The following is a 13,547-nucleotide window of genomic DNA, read 5'->3' on the forward strand; positions in this document are numbered from 1 at the left end:
CTAAAAATCAGGAAAATTTTCTGCGTGTATCCTTAATCGTGTTTACTTATTTGAATTTGATGTCTCAACGTGTGCTTACATGGAACCAGTTTTTCGCTAAACTAGATTATGAAATTATGTTAGCGAAAGTTATTTCGTTGCCACGAGATTTAAAAAAAATATTGCATTTTTGTGAACTTTATAATTTTTCCCAACCAAGTTGAAGGTGGGACAAGATATAAAATTTGTTAACAGTGCAACACTCTTTTATTATTATTAAAATCTATTTTTTAGGCCACCATTACAAATCTAGTTGTTTTATGTACCCAATCACGTCCATAAAGTGTCACTTTTTTGTACTCAGATGTCAAAAATTTACTTTTGCGTTCTTGGACTCGTGCTTTTGACCAACATTTTGTCAACTGAAAAAGCTAGAAGCGCCGTTGGCACTTGAACTCGACCTTTCTGAATATCGTTATGAAACCTAACGGCACCAATTTATTTTAACTTTGGTTTTTAAGTCAGCAGGACTTTTCCGCCTACAACGAAAGATATTTTCTAACCTTAAAATCACTTACATAACACAACAAATAACTTTTAGTCGCCTAAAAACGTTATGGGTACCTCGGCCAAAAAGAGCTTTTTCGGCCTCCAACAAAAAGTTCTTCTTTATGGCTTGATACACAAATTATTGGTGATTTTGTTAAGTTCTTCCTTTTATTTTAATCAGGAGGTGCTGCGATTTAAATTATTTTGCTTACTTTTTAGTAGTAGGTGGTTACTATTTTGTTTTGTCTGCTCCGTCGAATCTTAAAAACGCCGGAAGAAACGGTTTTCACAAAAAATGTATATTTCCCAATTTAGAGAAATAGGAATAATAGGGCATTTTAAAGTTTCCGTTCAAACTGGACAAAAAAATAAACTTTGAATTCGCTAAAAATCACAAAACCTTGCAAAATGTTTAATTAACTTTAAATAGATGGTTGGTGCATTGTTAATTATTAATTGTAAAAACGAATAGATAATTATGGCTCGATTAGTTTTTAATTTCAATTAGCTTTGTTAATAATTCAAGGAAACTTGTTTTACTCTTAAATTACAATAATAATAATAAAACTTTATGTTGAACCCTTATATTATATGATCTAAGGTTTTAAGGGTCAATTTTTGCTCATTCCAGTATTTACTTTTACATGGAATCCGACGAGCAGCTTTTTTGGAGGGCTATAGATTTTTTTGTATTGAATCGAAAAAAAGTCCCCTAGTAAGTTGTCACGAAGTTCAGCAATGTGTTCCTGGTGCGGTTTGCAGCATGGTAAATCGTTAATCAAAATAAATCTGTTTATTCTCTCCGAAAATAATAAATTCTACCCAAAATGTGCAAAATATGATGAGTTTTTACTTGTGATTCATATTTATTATAGATCAAATTATGAACGAGTCACCTCAGTTTCCCGAAATTGTGAAAATACAAACGCTTTTATTTAATAAGAATTGTAATAATGATTTTCAGAACATTTTGTCGATTGTAACAGACTACTTAATAGTTTTGATCCTGTGTTTTGAGGGGACGAACTCATTCAAATCAAACTAGTTTCTACGTGACATTCTGCCGATGTATAAACATAAACATTTTCAAGTTGATTTTCTTATCGAGGATAACCTAAGGACATAGAGTAATGGAGTGCGTCGGGCAAATTGGTACTTTCATATTTTCTCGATCTTTCATAACCCCTAGACAAGGCCGTGCTTAGTGGGAGGCTAGAGGATGATCAAATCTAGGCAAGTTATAATTAACCAAATATGAATTACAACATCGAAAATCAAAATAAAATGTAGTGTTTTATTCAATTAGCGGAAGTCAGAGCAATAAAAAAGTCTGAACCGTCGACATCAACAGAAATTGCATGATGGAACACCACCACATTTGGGTAGGCCAGTAACTGAATTGTGAAATAACCATTTTCCTAACCAGAAGTCGGTAGAAATGACCCAGTAGCTTGGCGTCCGCGTTCACCCGATCTCAATCCGTGTGATTTTTGTTAGTCGGGTTGGATGAAACAGTTAGTTAGTTTGTGGAAATCAACCAGCAACTATCGAAAAGCTTCAACAATGAGTGAAAGTGGCAGCTGCTACAGTTCGTGGAACTCCCGGGGTTTTCTACGTATCCGTGCTGAACCCTCTGTTGCTAGTCAAGGACAACATTTTCAACATTTATTGTAAAAACTTTTGTCGCGTTTAACACTTGTACTAAAAATTCCGCTTACACTTTTATAAAAAGGAGACCCTCATAGATAAAACGTTGTAAGACGCACGTGTGAAAAGTCTCTTTATGACATTCGTGGCTTTTAAACACTCGTAAAGTCAAAATTACCAAATAAACTTATTCAAAATATTCGCAGCTGATTTCTCTTTAAAATATGACGCTGTGGCACTTATTACCAAATTATAATTCTCAATTAGTCGAAAGCTATAATCCACCAATAAAAAAAATAGTTGCACAAAATTACTAAAAATTTCTGATTACGAGTTTAGCAGAAAAAAATATTCTTGGCTAATTTTTGTAGGTGAAAACTGCGCTGTCAATTGTATCACACTTTCAACTTTTCGCAATTTTTTAGTGGCTAATAAATGATAAGAATGAATAGGTCAAAATATTTAATTTTATAAACGGACCATAAACTGCACACCGAAGTCGTATATGAGATGAACTCGCGCATTTTTCGACCATTTAGAGGTATCAATGAAAGATATTTGTCTATGTTAGTTTATAACATTTACCTTGCCCTTGTTTGCCAGCGGCTATAACGCATGCAACGTAAAAATTCCTTTCTCTTGAGATGTAGCGGTCGGAGTGGTTGCACAACTGTGAAAGATATCTTATTCGATAAGACAATCTTGCGTTACGAAGTTATGCGTTTTACAGAAAGTAACCATTAAAATTATATAACCTTACGCAGTCTGGAATTTTGAATTATTCATCAACGCGGCTAACACTGAGCATAGTGCACATAACCGGAAGTAACGATTATTTATTGTAATAGTGTAATACTTAACACAATAGTGGAAAACATCTAATAGTTTGAGTATACATATTACAACAATAACGATTATGTTTTTGTTTCTATTTTTTGTAACATTATTTAAACGATCGTTTAGAACATCGTTACTATTTATTAACGCAGGAATCACGTGAACATTTGACTTTGTTTATTATGGGAAATTAACAATACTGGATTCTGCAGAAAAGAAAGTGTTGCTTCAATGGAAAGTTATTCATCGGCTTCTTCGCTAAAACGCACAGGATGTAGGTACATATAACCACACCTGTAACTTATTATTTTTCTTTCTTTGTTTTTTCTGAGAATCTTGATCAATACGATTCATCTATTTGTTCCATCCAATAAAATTGACAACGTCATCTCAAATTTTTGTTAAGTAAATCTTGCTTGAAATGCATAAGGCGAGATGTTTCTGTAATTAAATAACGAATCTTTAACAATACGTGTACGTTTATGCAAATAAATAAAGTTGTAAAAGTAAATCTTATTAGTTTGCATGATCTTTTAGAATCTACAAAACCAATATTTGAAATTTTAGCAAAACACTAGTAGTATTTCAGTTAACAATTTACTAGTTCCGAAAATTTATAAACCTAATAACATAAGAAAAAGACAACTTTGATTACATATCAAACAAAACTTTTTTAGTATCATGTGATATGCGCTTAAATTTCCAAAATTAATTAATGGGTGGTAACAGATTAAAATAGTACAGTTTGCAGCTACGGGTCTGACAATAGTCAAGTTTTGAGGTATAATAGGGTGATTATTATAATAACGGGATTCTGACTAATTTTCAATGCAACACAACATTCATCGACCAGTTATTGCTAGATTCCAAAATAAACACATACGTTTTTAGGATCAACGTAGGTACTCTCCTTACTAAGTAGTTGTCACTGTTTCCGAAAGACGTCAATCAACCTTTTCATCGTTCGTGTATTTAAACCCACATCTTATTGCGAAGACTAAAAACTTATCGGGGCTTAACATTGCCAAATAGAATTATTGCGAAAGTATATAAGATATAAGAAATCATTATGCCTTACTGTAAACAGTCTATATGCTTGTGTTCGTTTATTTATTTATTTATTTATTTATTTATTTATTTATTTATTTATTTATTTATTTATTTTGCTAGTATGTCGTTCCGTAAATGGGCTATAGCCTGTGGAAGAGCTTATCAATAATATTATTAATACCATTAATAATAATTAGTACCCGTAATGATAGAAGTCTTGCCTGAATGCCGATCATTTCCGGGTCAGTGGTGGGTCTTAATAATAATAAAAGCAATAGTCCTACGATAAGAAAGACTCTGCAAGTTAAAGCTTCTGAGGAGTTCATCATTTGGAATTTCTCTAAGTGGGTAGGTAAGTACCATCCTCGCAGAGATGTGAAATTGATATACCTATACGACTAAATAACGTGCGATCAAAAAAAATAAAACACCCCTAGTTATTACTCGATGCGTAGATGTTTTTTGAACATATGGCGTAGCTAACATCCTACATTTTACAATTGTCAGTGTCAAACTCGTTCTCTCTCTATCTATAATTGCTCTCATCTCTCATGGCCAACTACACTAACGTGGATGCATATTGATGGAGTTGGCCATGCATCTGTAGACTATCTGTCATTATTATCGATCTAACCTCAAATTATTGTTACGGCCATAGCTACGTCATACGTTCAGAAAACATTTGAACATCGAGAAGTAACTAGAGGTGTTTTTTTGTTTGATCGCTCGTTGTAATGGAACAATGCTCAAGTCGAGATCGGACATACGCAAAATAAAGGGGTTTTAAGACGTTTTTGCTCTGTAAGGCACCTGAGTTTCGAATGACGGGACCAAGTGACTTATAAGCAGATGACGCGATTTTTTCAATATGTTCATCAAATTTGTATCATAAGTGACACCAAGATCGTAGATATGGTCAGGCCTTTCTAATATTGAATTATCAATTGCATAGTCATAAACTATTGGATTAAGTTTTCTGTAGAAAGATTTTACAAAGCATTAATTTCTCCTTCTTTAGCAAAAGCTGATTGTTAATTGACCAATTCCACATCCATGTTGATGACGTTATCACAAATTTTTTATTGATCAAATTAAGAACGAGTCACCCCAATTTCTCGAAAATATGAAGAATACGCACCTCTTTATATAATAGTGATAAAGTAAGAATTATAATATTCAGACCATTTTATTCGAATGTGGCTTAAATAATAATTTTGGTCGTGTTTTGGGAAGACAAACTCATCAAATCAAACTCATTTCTACGTGACATTCTTTCGATGTATAAACATTAATAAACACTTGAGCTTCAGATAGTTATTAACTACTGCTGGAGGAGAAAGGTTGTTATTTATGCCTCTGGTTTTGACTTTACAGCGGTTTTCACAAAACGAAAATCGTAAAATCAAATTTTATATATATTTTTTAAGAGCTGGATTTTGTCGGATTATACTTACAGCCGTAAAATTCTAAGAATACTGCTATTTTTAGTATTAGGTACACTGCATCAATCCAAGTTGACATACGTGTCCTTGCAAAAATGTTGATGACGTCACCACAAACTTCTGTAAAGAAAAACTCAACTAGAAAAGGCTGGATATGTTTCATTGTTCTTTAGGTTTAGGTGCGAGAGAAGTTCTGTCGAAACAACTTTCGACCATTTTTTTTAATGTGAAACCTTCTCGAGTCTCCAACCTGTCTTTTTTAAAAATATAAAACCTTCTCGAGGGGGGCAAATGTTTTCTTGAAAACCTTCTCAGGAGTTTGAACTGTCTTTTTTAAAAATGTGAAACGTTCTCGGGGGCCCCAAATGTCTTTTTTTTTTAATGTGAAACCTTCTCGGGGTCGCATCTGTCTTTTTTGAAAATATAAAACCTTGTCGAGGGCGTCAAATGTTTTTTTTTAGAATGTGAAACCTTTTCGGGAGTTATAATTGTCTTTTTCAAAAATGTAAAACCTTCTCAGGGGCCCCAAATATTTTCTTTTTAATGTGAAACCTTCTCGGGGGTCCCAATTGTCTTTTTTAAAAATGTAAAACCTTGTCGGGGGCTCCAAATATTCTTGTTTTAATGTGAAACCTTCTCGAGGGTCCCAACTGTCTTAAAAATGTAAAACTTTCTCGAGGTCGTCAAATGTTTTTTGTTTTTTTTTAGAGTGGGAAACCTTCTCGGGAGTCCAGGCTATCTTTTTTAAAAATGTGAAACCTTCTCGGGGGTCCCAAGTGTCTTTTTTTAAGAATATTAAATCTTCTCTGGGCTCCCAAATGTCTTTTTTTAAGAAGATGAAACCTTTTTTTCTAATACACTGTGACTAGTACCTTCTATATTGTTTTTACTCCATAAAGGTTATTACAAAAAACTAAAATTCCGCAAAATTAAATTTTATAATTTTTCATAGAATCAGTATTTGTTGGACTGTACTCAAGAAGCGAGAGAAGTTCTGTCGAAATAACTTTGGACCAATTTTTTTTTATATCAGTTAGGGGAGGGTGGGAACAATTAGGTATATTTTGAATAAAATCTTAAAAAAATGTACACGTTTTTATACTTGCTTCCAAAATAAGAGAGTAAAACTACCTGCAAAACTGACTTGACTTTTAGGGTTTGCCAACCCTAAGCGGTAGATAGGCCATACGCTTAATCCTTTATACCTGGTAAAAGTCAATCATTCCAGGGTCAAACTCAGTTTAATTTGTTCGAAATTATATTGTGTACTTATTTATTCCTAGTTTTACCTATTTTTACTTGAAAATAAATAAGGTAATAATTTATTTTTGGATTTATTTATCATAAAAATTGTAAGTATAGTTACATATTTTGTGAAATTTCTTAAACATTAAACCTCCATTTCGCTCGAATCACCCTCATCTCTAACTTCGTCAAGAGCACGACAAACACCAGCATCACACCGTACTTTTCGCGGCGTAACGTCCCTTCGTACAATTTTTTGCACTGTTGAATATGCAACTTTTGTCAAGTTTACTGTTTGCATTACAAAGCCTCTCTCACTGTTCCCGCTGGCTTTTAGTGACTCGAAAAAGTTTTTTACAATTTGTTTGGCATCATCACTCAAAAAAGTTTTGTGATGTATTTTTTCTTCGCTAGTGATAATTTGCTCTTCAATGTCACTCCAATTTTCGACATCAATGTCACTTTCTTCCAATCTCTCCTCTCCTCCGGACCATGGACGCGACATTTTGCGACTTAGTTATGTTTTACAACGATTGTAAAAAAGACAACCTAAAAAAATATTTTTTTGTACTCGCTCCCAAAAATGGTTATTTTAGGGATTCAAAAGTGTCCGTAAAATGAGTCTTTTTCGTACTAGTACGAAAAAGTTGCCATGGCAACTTTTTGGGACTGAATAGTACAAACTATAAAAACAATAATTAAATAACGACATTTATTCTAAAGGAGTAGATACAACAATACAATATTTATTTCTCAAAATGAAAATGGAATGAACAGTTTTGAGCTCCCTGAAAACAGTTGTGTCCAAACGAAATACCTGAGGAGCTTGAAGGTATCAGGCTGATGTCTCTTGATGTCGTGGAAGTAGCTTCAGTAGTAACTAATAGTGTGTTAGTCGATGGTTCGTTTTGCTTTTCTCCCAATAACTGTCTGCATATCTTCTTCCTTTCAACAGATTCTTCTATATATGATTCTGCGACAGAAGACGACCTAAAGTTTGTTACTATTTAAAAGAAAACAATAATTATATTGCAAAAAAATTACTTCCATCCTCCTAGCCGTTTCAGGGAGATTAAATCAACATCACTATCAGCCGCCAGAGATGCAGAACTTCGTCGGAAGCAATGCCCTGTATATTCCTTGGGATTGGGCAGGTTAAGAAATTCAGCAACAACTGAGGGCATTTTCGCAAAAGAATGAATTCCTACACGTTGGACAGTGCATTTTCCATTACGATAACAAATGAAAAAATAATCGTGTTGAACTGTCTCGGGCCGTAATCGTAAAAACTTCTAGTATAATTCCAGGCCATTGACAGCTTTGCCTTTAGCTATCACTGGAAAGACTCTCTTAATGTTGCTCTTAGTATCAGGAATTGTTATAGACATTCTTCGTCTTTTTGGACAATATCTTGAATTTTTAGTGAATGTAGCTCCTCACGCCTACATGCACCACACACACCAAAAAGAAGGGCAACCTACAAAATGAAAAATAAATCTATCTGATACATAGAATATTTTTTAAACTTACCTTTATTAATAAATATTTCATATAGTCTGCATTCGTCAAAAATGTGTCAATTTCTTGACGTGTCAAAACTTTTGACTTCGTGGGCTCGTATCCTACTGAATTTCTCTTTAAAAACGCAATGACTCTGGAAAACTTGTTTATTTCAATATTTTCTTTGACAGACGAAACAGCTTTAAACATTGAATATTTTGACCAGAGAGTAGATTGTTTTACTTCTTGTGACTGTAACAAAATACGGAAATTATCACGATAATCACGATGTGTAAGGCTTATAAATATTGAACATAAAGGCGGCACTTACCTTTTCATGAAGATAATTTAACATTACATGTTCATCTACTACTACAATTTTTTTTTTCTTCTTTCCATCGTAGGAATATTTGATATTCCTTTTCGTACATCGCTGGAAGTAAATCCAGTACGATTTCTTTTGCTTTTTCCGTAATATGTGCGGGATTCTGCATCATAGCAATCATAGCAATCACAGAAGAAAAATGACAAATATGTCAATGACAAATAATGACAAAATTGAAAAAATTATTACTCAATTTATTAATGGATCAGATTACAACGAAAACGAATTTATAATAAATGTTCAAAATGCCTGCCCCCACTGTCTTTACAAAATCCTATCCTAAGTTCAAAATTTCTACGAACTTTATCAAACATGTCGGGAGTTATAGATCTGCATAACGCTATTATCCTTTCACGTAAGTGGTTTTCATTTTCGATTGGGACACCATAAACGTCATTTTTCACCTTCCCCCAAAGAAAAAAATCTAATTATGTGGCTTCATCCGTAAACAAAACGTTAAATAAAAAATCTTCATTGTCTCGTAATTGAGCCCTCACGAATTCGCAAAGCACTAACCGTCGGATAAAATCGCGTTCTGTTAAATGTTGGACAGTTGTCACATGGTATGGATGAAATCGGTTTGCCTTTAAGATGTTGAAAACCGAACCCAAACTAATCTCCATTTGTCTTGCAATCGGTTTTTGACTCACGTAGGGATTTTCTGCTACAATTTCAATTAGAGCAGCTTCATTATCCGGCGTTGTTACAGTTCGATTTCTAACTTTATTTTTTTTAATTTCAATAATTTAATACTTGATTTAAGAGAGTTCTTCTATTGGGATATTGTCTGGTGTAGAGACGAACAGAAGCATCAAAATTTTTGTGACACTTTTCCAATATTAATAGCATGCCTGTTTTTTCAGAATTCGAAAACATTGTAAAGCAAAAGAAACTTGAATATATTTGGCTGATAGAAATAATTTGTCATAATTTTGATTCTGATCATTGATATCTATGCGTTCATTATTATTTAAAAATAAAAATTAATCAAAGATGTTTATAAAACGTAAAATGGGTTGCCTATGTACAAATATTCAGGCGTAAACTTACATATAAAAAAAATAAAAATCATAAGTTTTATCTACTTCAGAGGAGAGGAGAACTTTGTTTAAATAATTTTAGGCCAATTTTTTCTCATCAAGTACCTAGTTGACATTATTTGATATTCCATTCATATATATTAATACTTGAGGTTCCGGAAATATGAAAACTTACAGTCTTGATTACAGAAGTGTCGGCAATGTAATCAAAAACCGCGAATGTTGAAATAATTATTTTCCTAAAAAGTAAAACACTATGTTTTAACCGCCGACGCCGTGTTTATCCAATTTTCTCTCCAATAAATTATTCAACATTATATTTGAAATTTAATTTAGTACATGTCATTTACTTCCTGAAAGTATATTAAAAAAAAACAACAATGCACGGCTGTATAGTTTATCTTCCTCTTTATTAATAGTATAGACATTTTTTGTATAATCATATCAGTTCACTTATTTTTTTACGTTAACAGTGAAGGTTTAAGTTAAAGGAAAAATTAGTAGGTACTGATTTTAACGAATGTTTTTAAAACTTTTCGCAGCTCAATTATTTCACAAAATCTGTCGAGTGAAGGTTAGTGAAGGTTTGTTCCATAATTTTTTTGTCATTTATGTATGTAGGCTGTAGGCTTGACAAAAATAGTTCAAACTTTTACTGTATAAATAAGAACTTGGTTCTAAAGCCAGTTTGTATATAAAAAAATAGCACTCTGCTTTCGATAGGTATATTGCAAAACACTACGTTAACATGGCAAAAAATAAACCGATAGTAATAACGAGCTATTTCTGCATAATTTCGGTGGAATTTAGCAGGCTTAACATAAATATATCGAAACTTTTTTGGGTAGTGAGATGTGGTTTCCAAACCAGAAGTAAAAAGACACAACGTTACGACAACGTTATGTAACTTACAAACCAAGATTATATCACTTCACCCACTTTTAATATAGGTAAAGTTCAACATGAATCACAGTAAGATTGTAGCCCAAACGTGGTAATTACCCTTCATAAAATTTCATGGTTCAAAGTGCTGTAAATTGTTATCTATCATTTTCGAAGACATTATACAGAATCGTAGTACTTCCACTTAGTTTTTCTTTCAATAAAATATAGGTATTTAAAAAACTAACTATAAGAATTTATTACATAAACGTGACTTATCTTTACATTTTCTTCTACCGCGTGATCAGAAATGACTGAGTCTGTTGACAGCACTTTTTAAACAAAATGTGAACTTGCGTTTATGTTGGCATAACTGAAGTAATTCTGGGGCTGATATATGGAAATTATAGAAAACATCATGATACCAATCTCGTTTAAAAATCCAGGATTGCCAACAGGCTCAGTCCGATATTTTTCATTTTTCGCATAATACAACGCAACAAATTATAATTGTACTTTTTTGACTTAGTCGTTTGAGAAAAAACACTTAATACATTGTTAAAAAAAACGTAATGCTACATTTATATATACTTTTATTCATATGATCAATGCAGTGGAATGTGGATTTGTAATCAATGCAATTACTCATTCTCCTCTATACCTTACAATATTATTCTCTGTCTCATAAATCTCAACTTCATACAACAGTTCAGGACTCGTCATAATATCTTTCATTTGCTTCCAAATAAAAATTGTAAGGTTCTCAGTTGTACTAGGTCGGCTCTTGAAATATTCGACATCTTTATCTAAATTTTTATGGTCCATAGGTTTCATTATAGCTTGCTCCATGTACCATTTCAGTTCTGTCATATTGAGTATCATCCCTGTTTTAGGGTCAATTTCCCCAAAGAGGGTTACTTTCACTAGAAGAAAAGTGAATTTATTTATTTATTTTTTTTAAGGAGAGAATACAAACCTATGTAATTGTGTCCATGGCCATTTATATGGTTGCACTTTCCATAAACTTTTTCATTTTCTGCATCATCTAAAAAAGGGCTGAAACAGTATTTTTGTGTTATTTCTACAAAAAAAGTGTTACACCTACCTGTGTAGTCGATGACATGCAGAAAACGTAATTCTTCTAGTCTGGTAGGCTTTTGGGTTCTTTCTATCAACCATTATTCTACTACAACAACAACCACCTGTAGATATGTATTAGTTCATTTTATCAGTTTTTGTGGTTACTATGACATATTTGCACACCAGAAAATGGAAATTGTGAAGGATAGAGGGTGTCAACTCTTCTTTGTGCGGTGTATTACTGGTTACCTATACTAATACAGTCTCAGAACTCTTTTATCTTTATCTGACCGGTACATATTCATAGGAATAATAATAATACTGAAATTCAGTCTAGGGGTAAATCACTCTTTTTTTTTGTACTTAAGACTACGTGTTTAATTTTCTTAAAATTCACGAACATATCGACCTCCTTCTTCCATCTGTCTGTCTGTTCGTTTTGATTACTCTGAAATTTTAGGTGTACCTACTTTAAGATTATCTTGTATTTACGTTAATTAAAATGTATTTGTCCATTCCGATCAACAATTTGATAACGTCATCACAAAATTTTATGAAACAAATTTTACTTGCCCTTTATTTATATCTAGTTTTTCCTAAAAAACTATTGTGGGACTTTAAACATCTTGCCAAAATGAAATAAAAAATTCAAAACTTTGTCAAGAAAATGAAACCCCACGTTATTGTGTTTCTTCCTCAGGAGGGCAAAGCTGTAAACCTTTGGGGACTTATTTTCCTGCAAAAACCTCCTCAGTTTTCAAAAATCAAATGTTATAAATCGATTCAAATATTTTAACATCTCAAATTTAAATACAGACAGAAAGAGTGAAACCTTAATGAAAGTAACTGGATGGTAGCACTCAAGTTGTTACGATAGTGTGGTGGCCACTGGCCAATTTAAATATGAACAAGAGACACTAGCACACTTCACTGTGAGAGTGTTCAAGAATAAATGTCCAAAATTCAAGTCGTAGAAAACATAATTAATAACGCAAAATAAGCATTAAATATCTCTTCCCTGTTCGAATCCATGGTGACATAACAGTGTACTCCATAAGAGAAGAATAAGGACACCTACTACTTTGACTCATTTGATCATTATTTATCATGGGAGAAACTACATTTGTATCAAGATTAGCACTCAAATGGTTCTTTGAATGAAATAATTGTTATGTGATCAAGCTGCATTCCGCGTAATATCAGAAGCAAAATTCTTTGGATGGTACAAAATGACTTCAAAACTTCTTCAGTTCTGATGACTGCTTTTCTTTTTGTTCTATTTATTTTGGACATGAAGGAATTCTCCAAAATCTTCACTGGTAGAGGCACCAATATAGAAAATTTCCCGTATTTGCCTATTGCACCGAAAGGGGCTATTTTGCTAATTCTAGGAATTTTCACCACAGAAATCATCAATGATTCACATGTTTTGGTGTAAAATTTCCTGATAAGCTTATTTCCATAAATAACAAAGCGCAGAACCGTCTAGTGTTTCAGTCGTCACCTGGTTTGTTAACTGCAAAATTAATTCATGAGTACCTAGAATAAAGCAGTTTGGTTATGTAATTTTAAGTAGTGGGTCTGATTCTATTTTGTTAGTATACCTAACCTAACCTAAACATGGGACCGATAAGGTCTCCTAAAATTTATATTCGTCGATTACTTCAGCTAAAAAAATATAAGATTCGAGTGGATTGTGCAGTTCAAAAAATAAACGGTGAAATTTTCAAAATTTTTTCTGATCTTGGATCATTTAAAAATTGCTACTAATTACTACCATTAATTGGTTAATTCGTCTCACCTCCTTGCTATTTATCTGACCCATAAAATTCCAATTTATATGAGTTGTTGACCAGATTCGACGAACCGGACCACCGTTAATGTACTTTGATTTTTGTGGTAACTTATGTA

General features: G+C 32.8%; 1 protein-coding gene across 1 annotated transcript; it reads right to left on the bottom strand.

Annotated features, from left to right (window-relative positions):
- Positions 1 to 11,132: 11,132 nt before the first annotated feature.
- LOC135138194 (6-pyruvoyl tetrahydrobiopterin synthase-like) lies at positions 11,133 to 11,830 on the bottom strand. Its single transcript, XM_064068108.1, has 3 exons — positions 11,662 to 11,830; positions 11,533 to 11,612; positions 11,133 to 11,479 (listed from the first exon to the last, which is right to left on the bottom strand). Exons 1-3 carry the CDS (start codon positions 11,733 to 11,735, stop codon positions 11,202 to 11,204), a joined length of 432 nt encoding a protein of 143 aa, XP_063924178.1. The 5' UTR covers positions 11,736 to 11,830; the 3' UTR covers positions 11,133 to 11,201.
- Between the last annotated feature and the right edge of the window lie 1,717 nt (positions 11,831 to 13,547).

This window comes from Zophobas morio, unplaced genomic scaffold, assembly GCF_036711695.1.
Source record: "Zophobas morio isolate AGI-343-1 ecotype UQ-CSIRO unplaced genomic scaffold, CSIRO_AGI_Zmor_V1 ptg000030l, whole genome shotgun sequence".
In the NCBI taxonomy this organism is placed as follows: domain Eukaryota; kingdom Metazoa; phylum Arthropoda; class Insecta; order Coleoptera; family Tenebrionidae; genus Zophobas; species Zophobas morio.

Coding starts and splice junctions, on each gene's coding strand:
- LOC135138194 (XM_064068108.1), bottom strand. CDS start 11,735: ATGGTTGATAGAAAGAACCCAAAAGCCTACCAGACTAGAAGAATTACG. Junction 11,613..11,661: donor GCATGTCATCGACTACACAG/GTAGGTGTAACA, acceptor ATACTGTTTCAG/CCCTTTTTTAGATGATGCAG. Junction 11,480..11,532: donor CCATGGACACAATTACATAG/GTTTGTATTCTC, acceptor CTTTTCTTCTAG/TGAAAGTAACCCTCTTTGGG.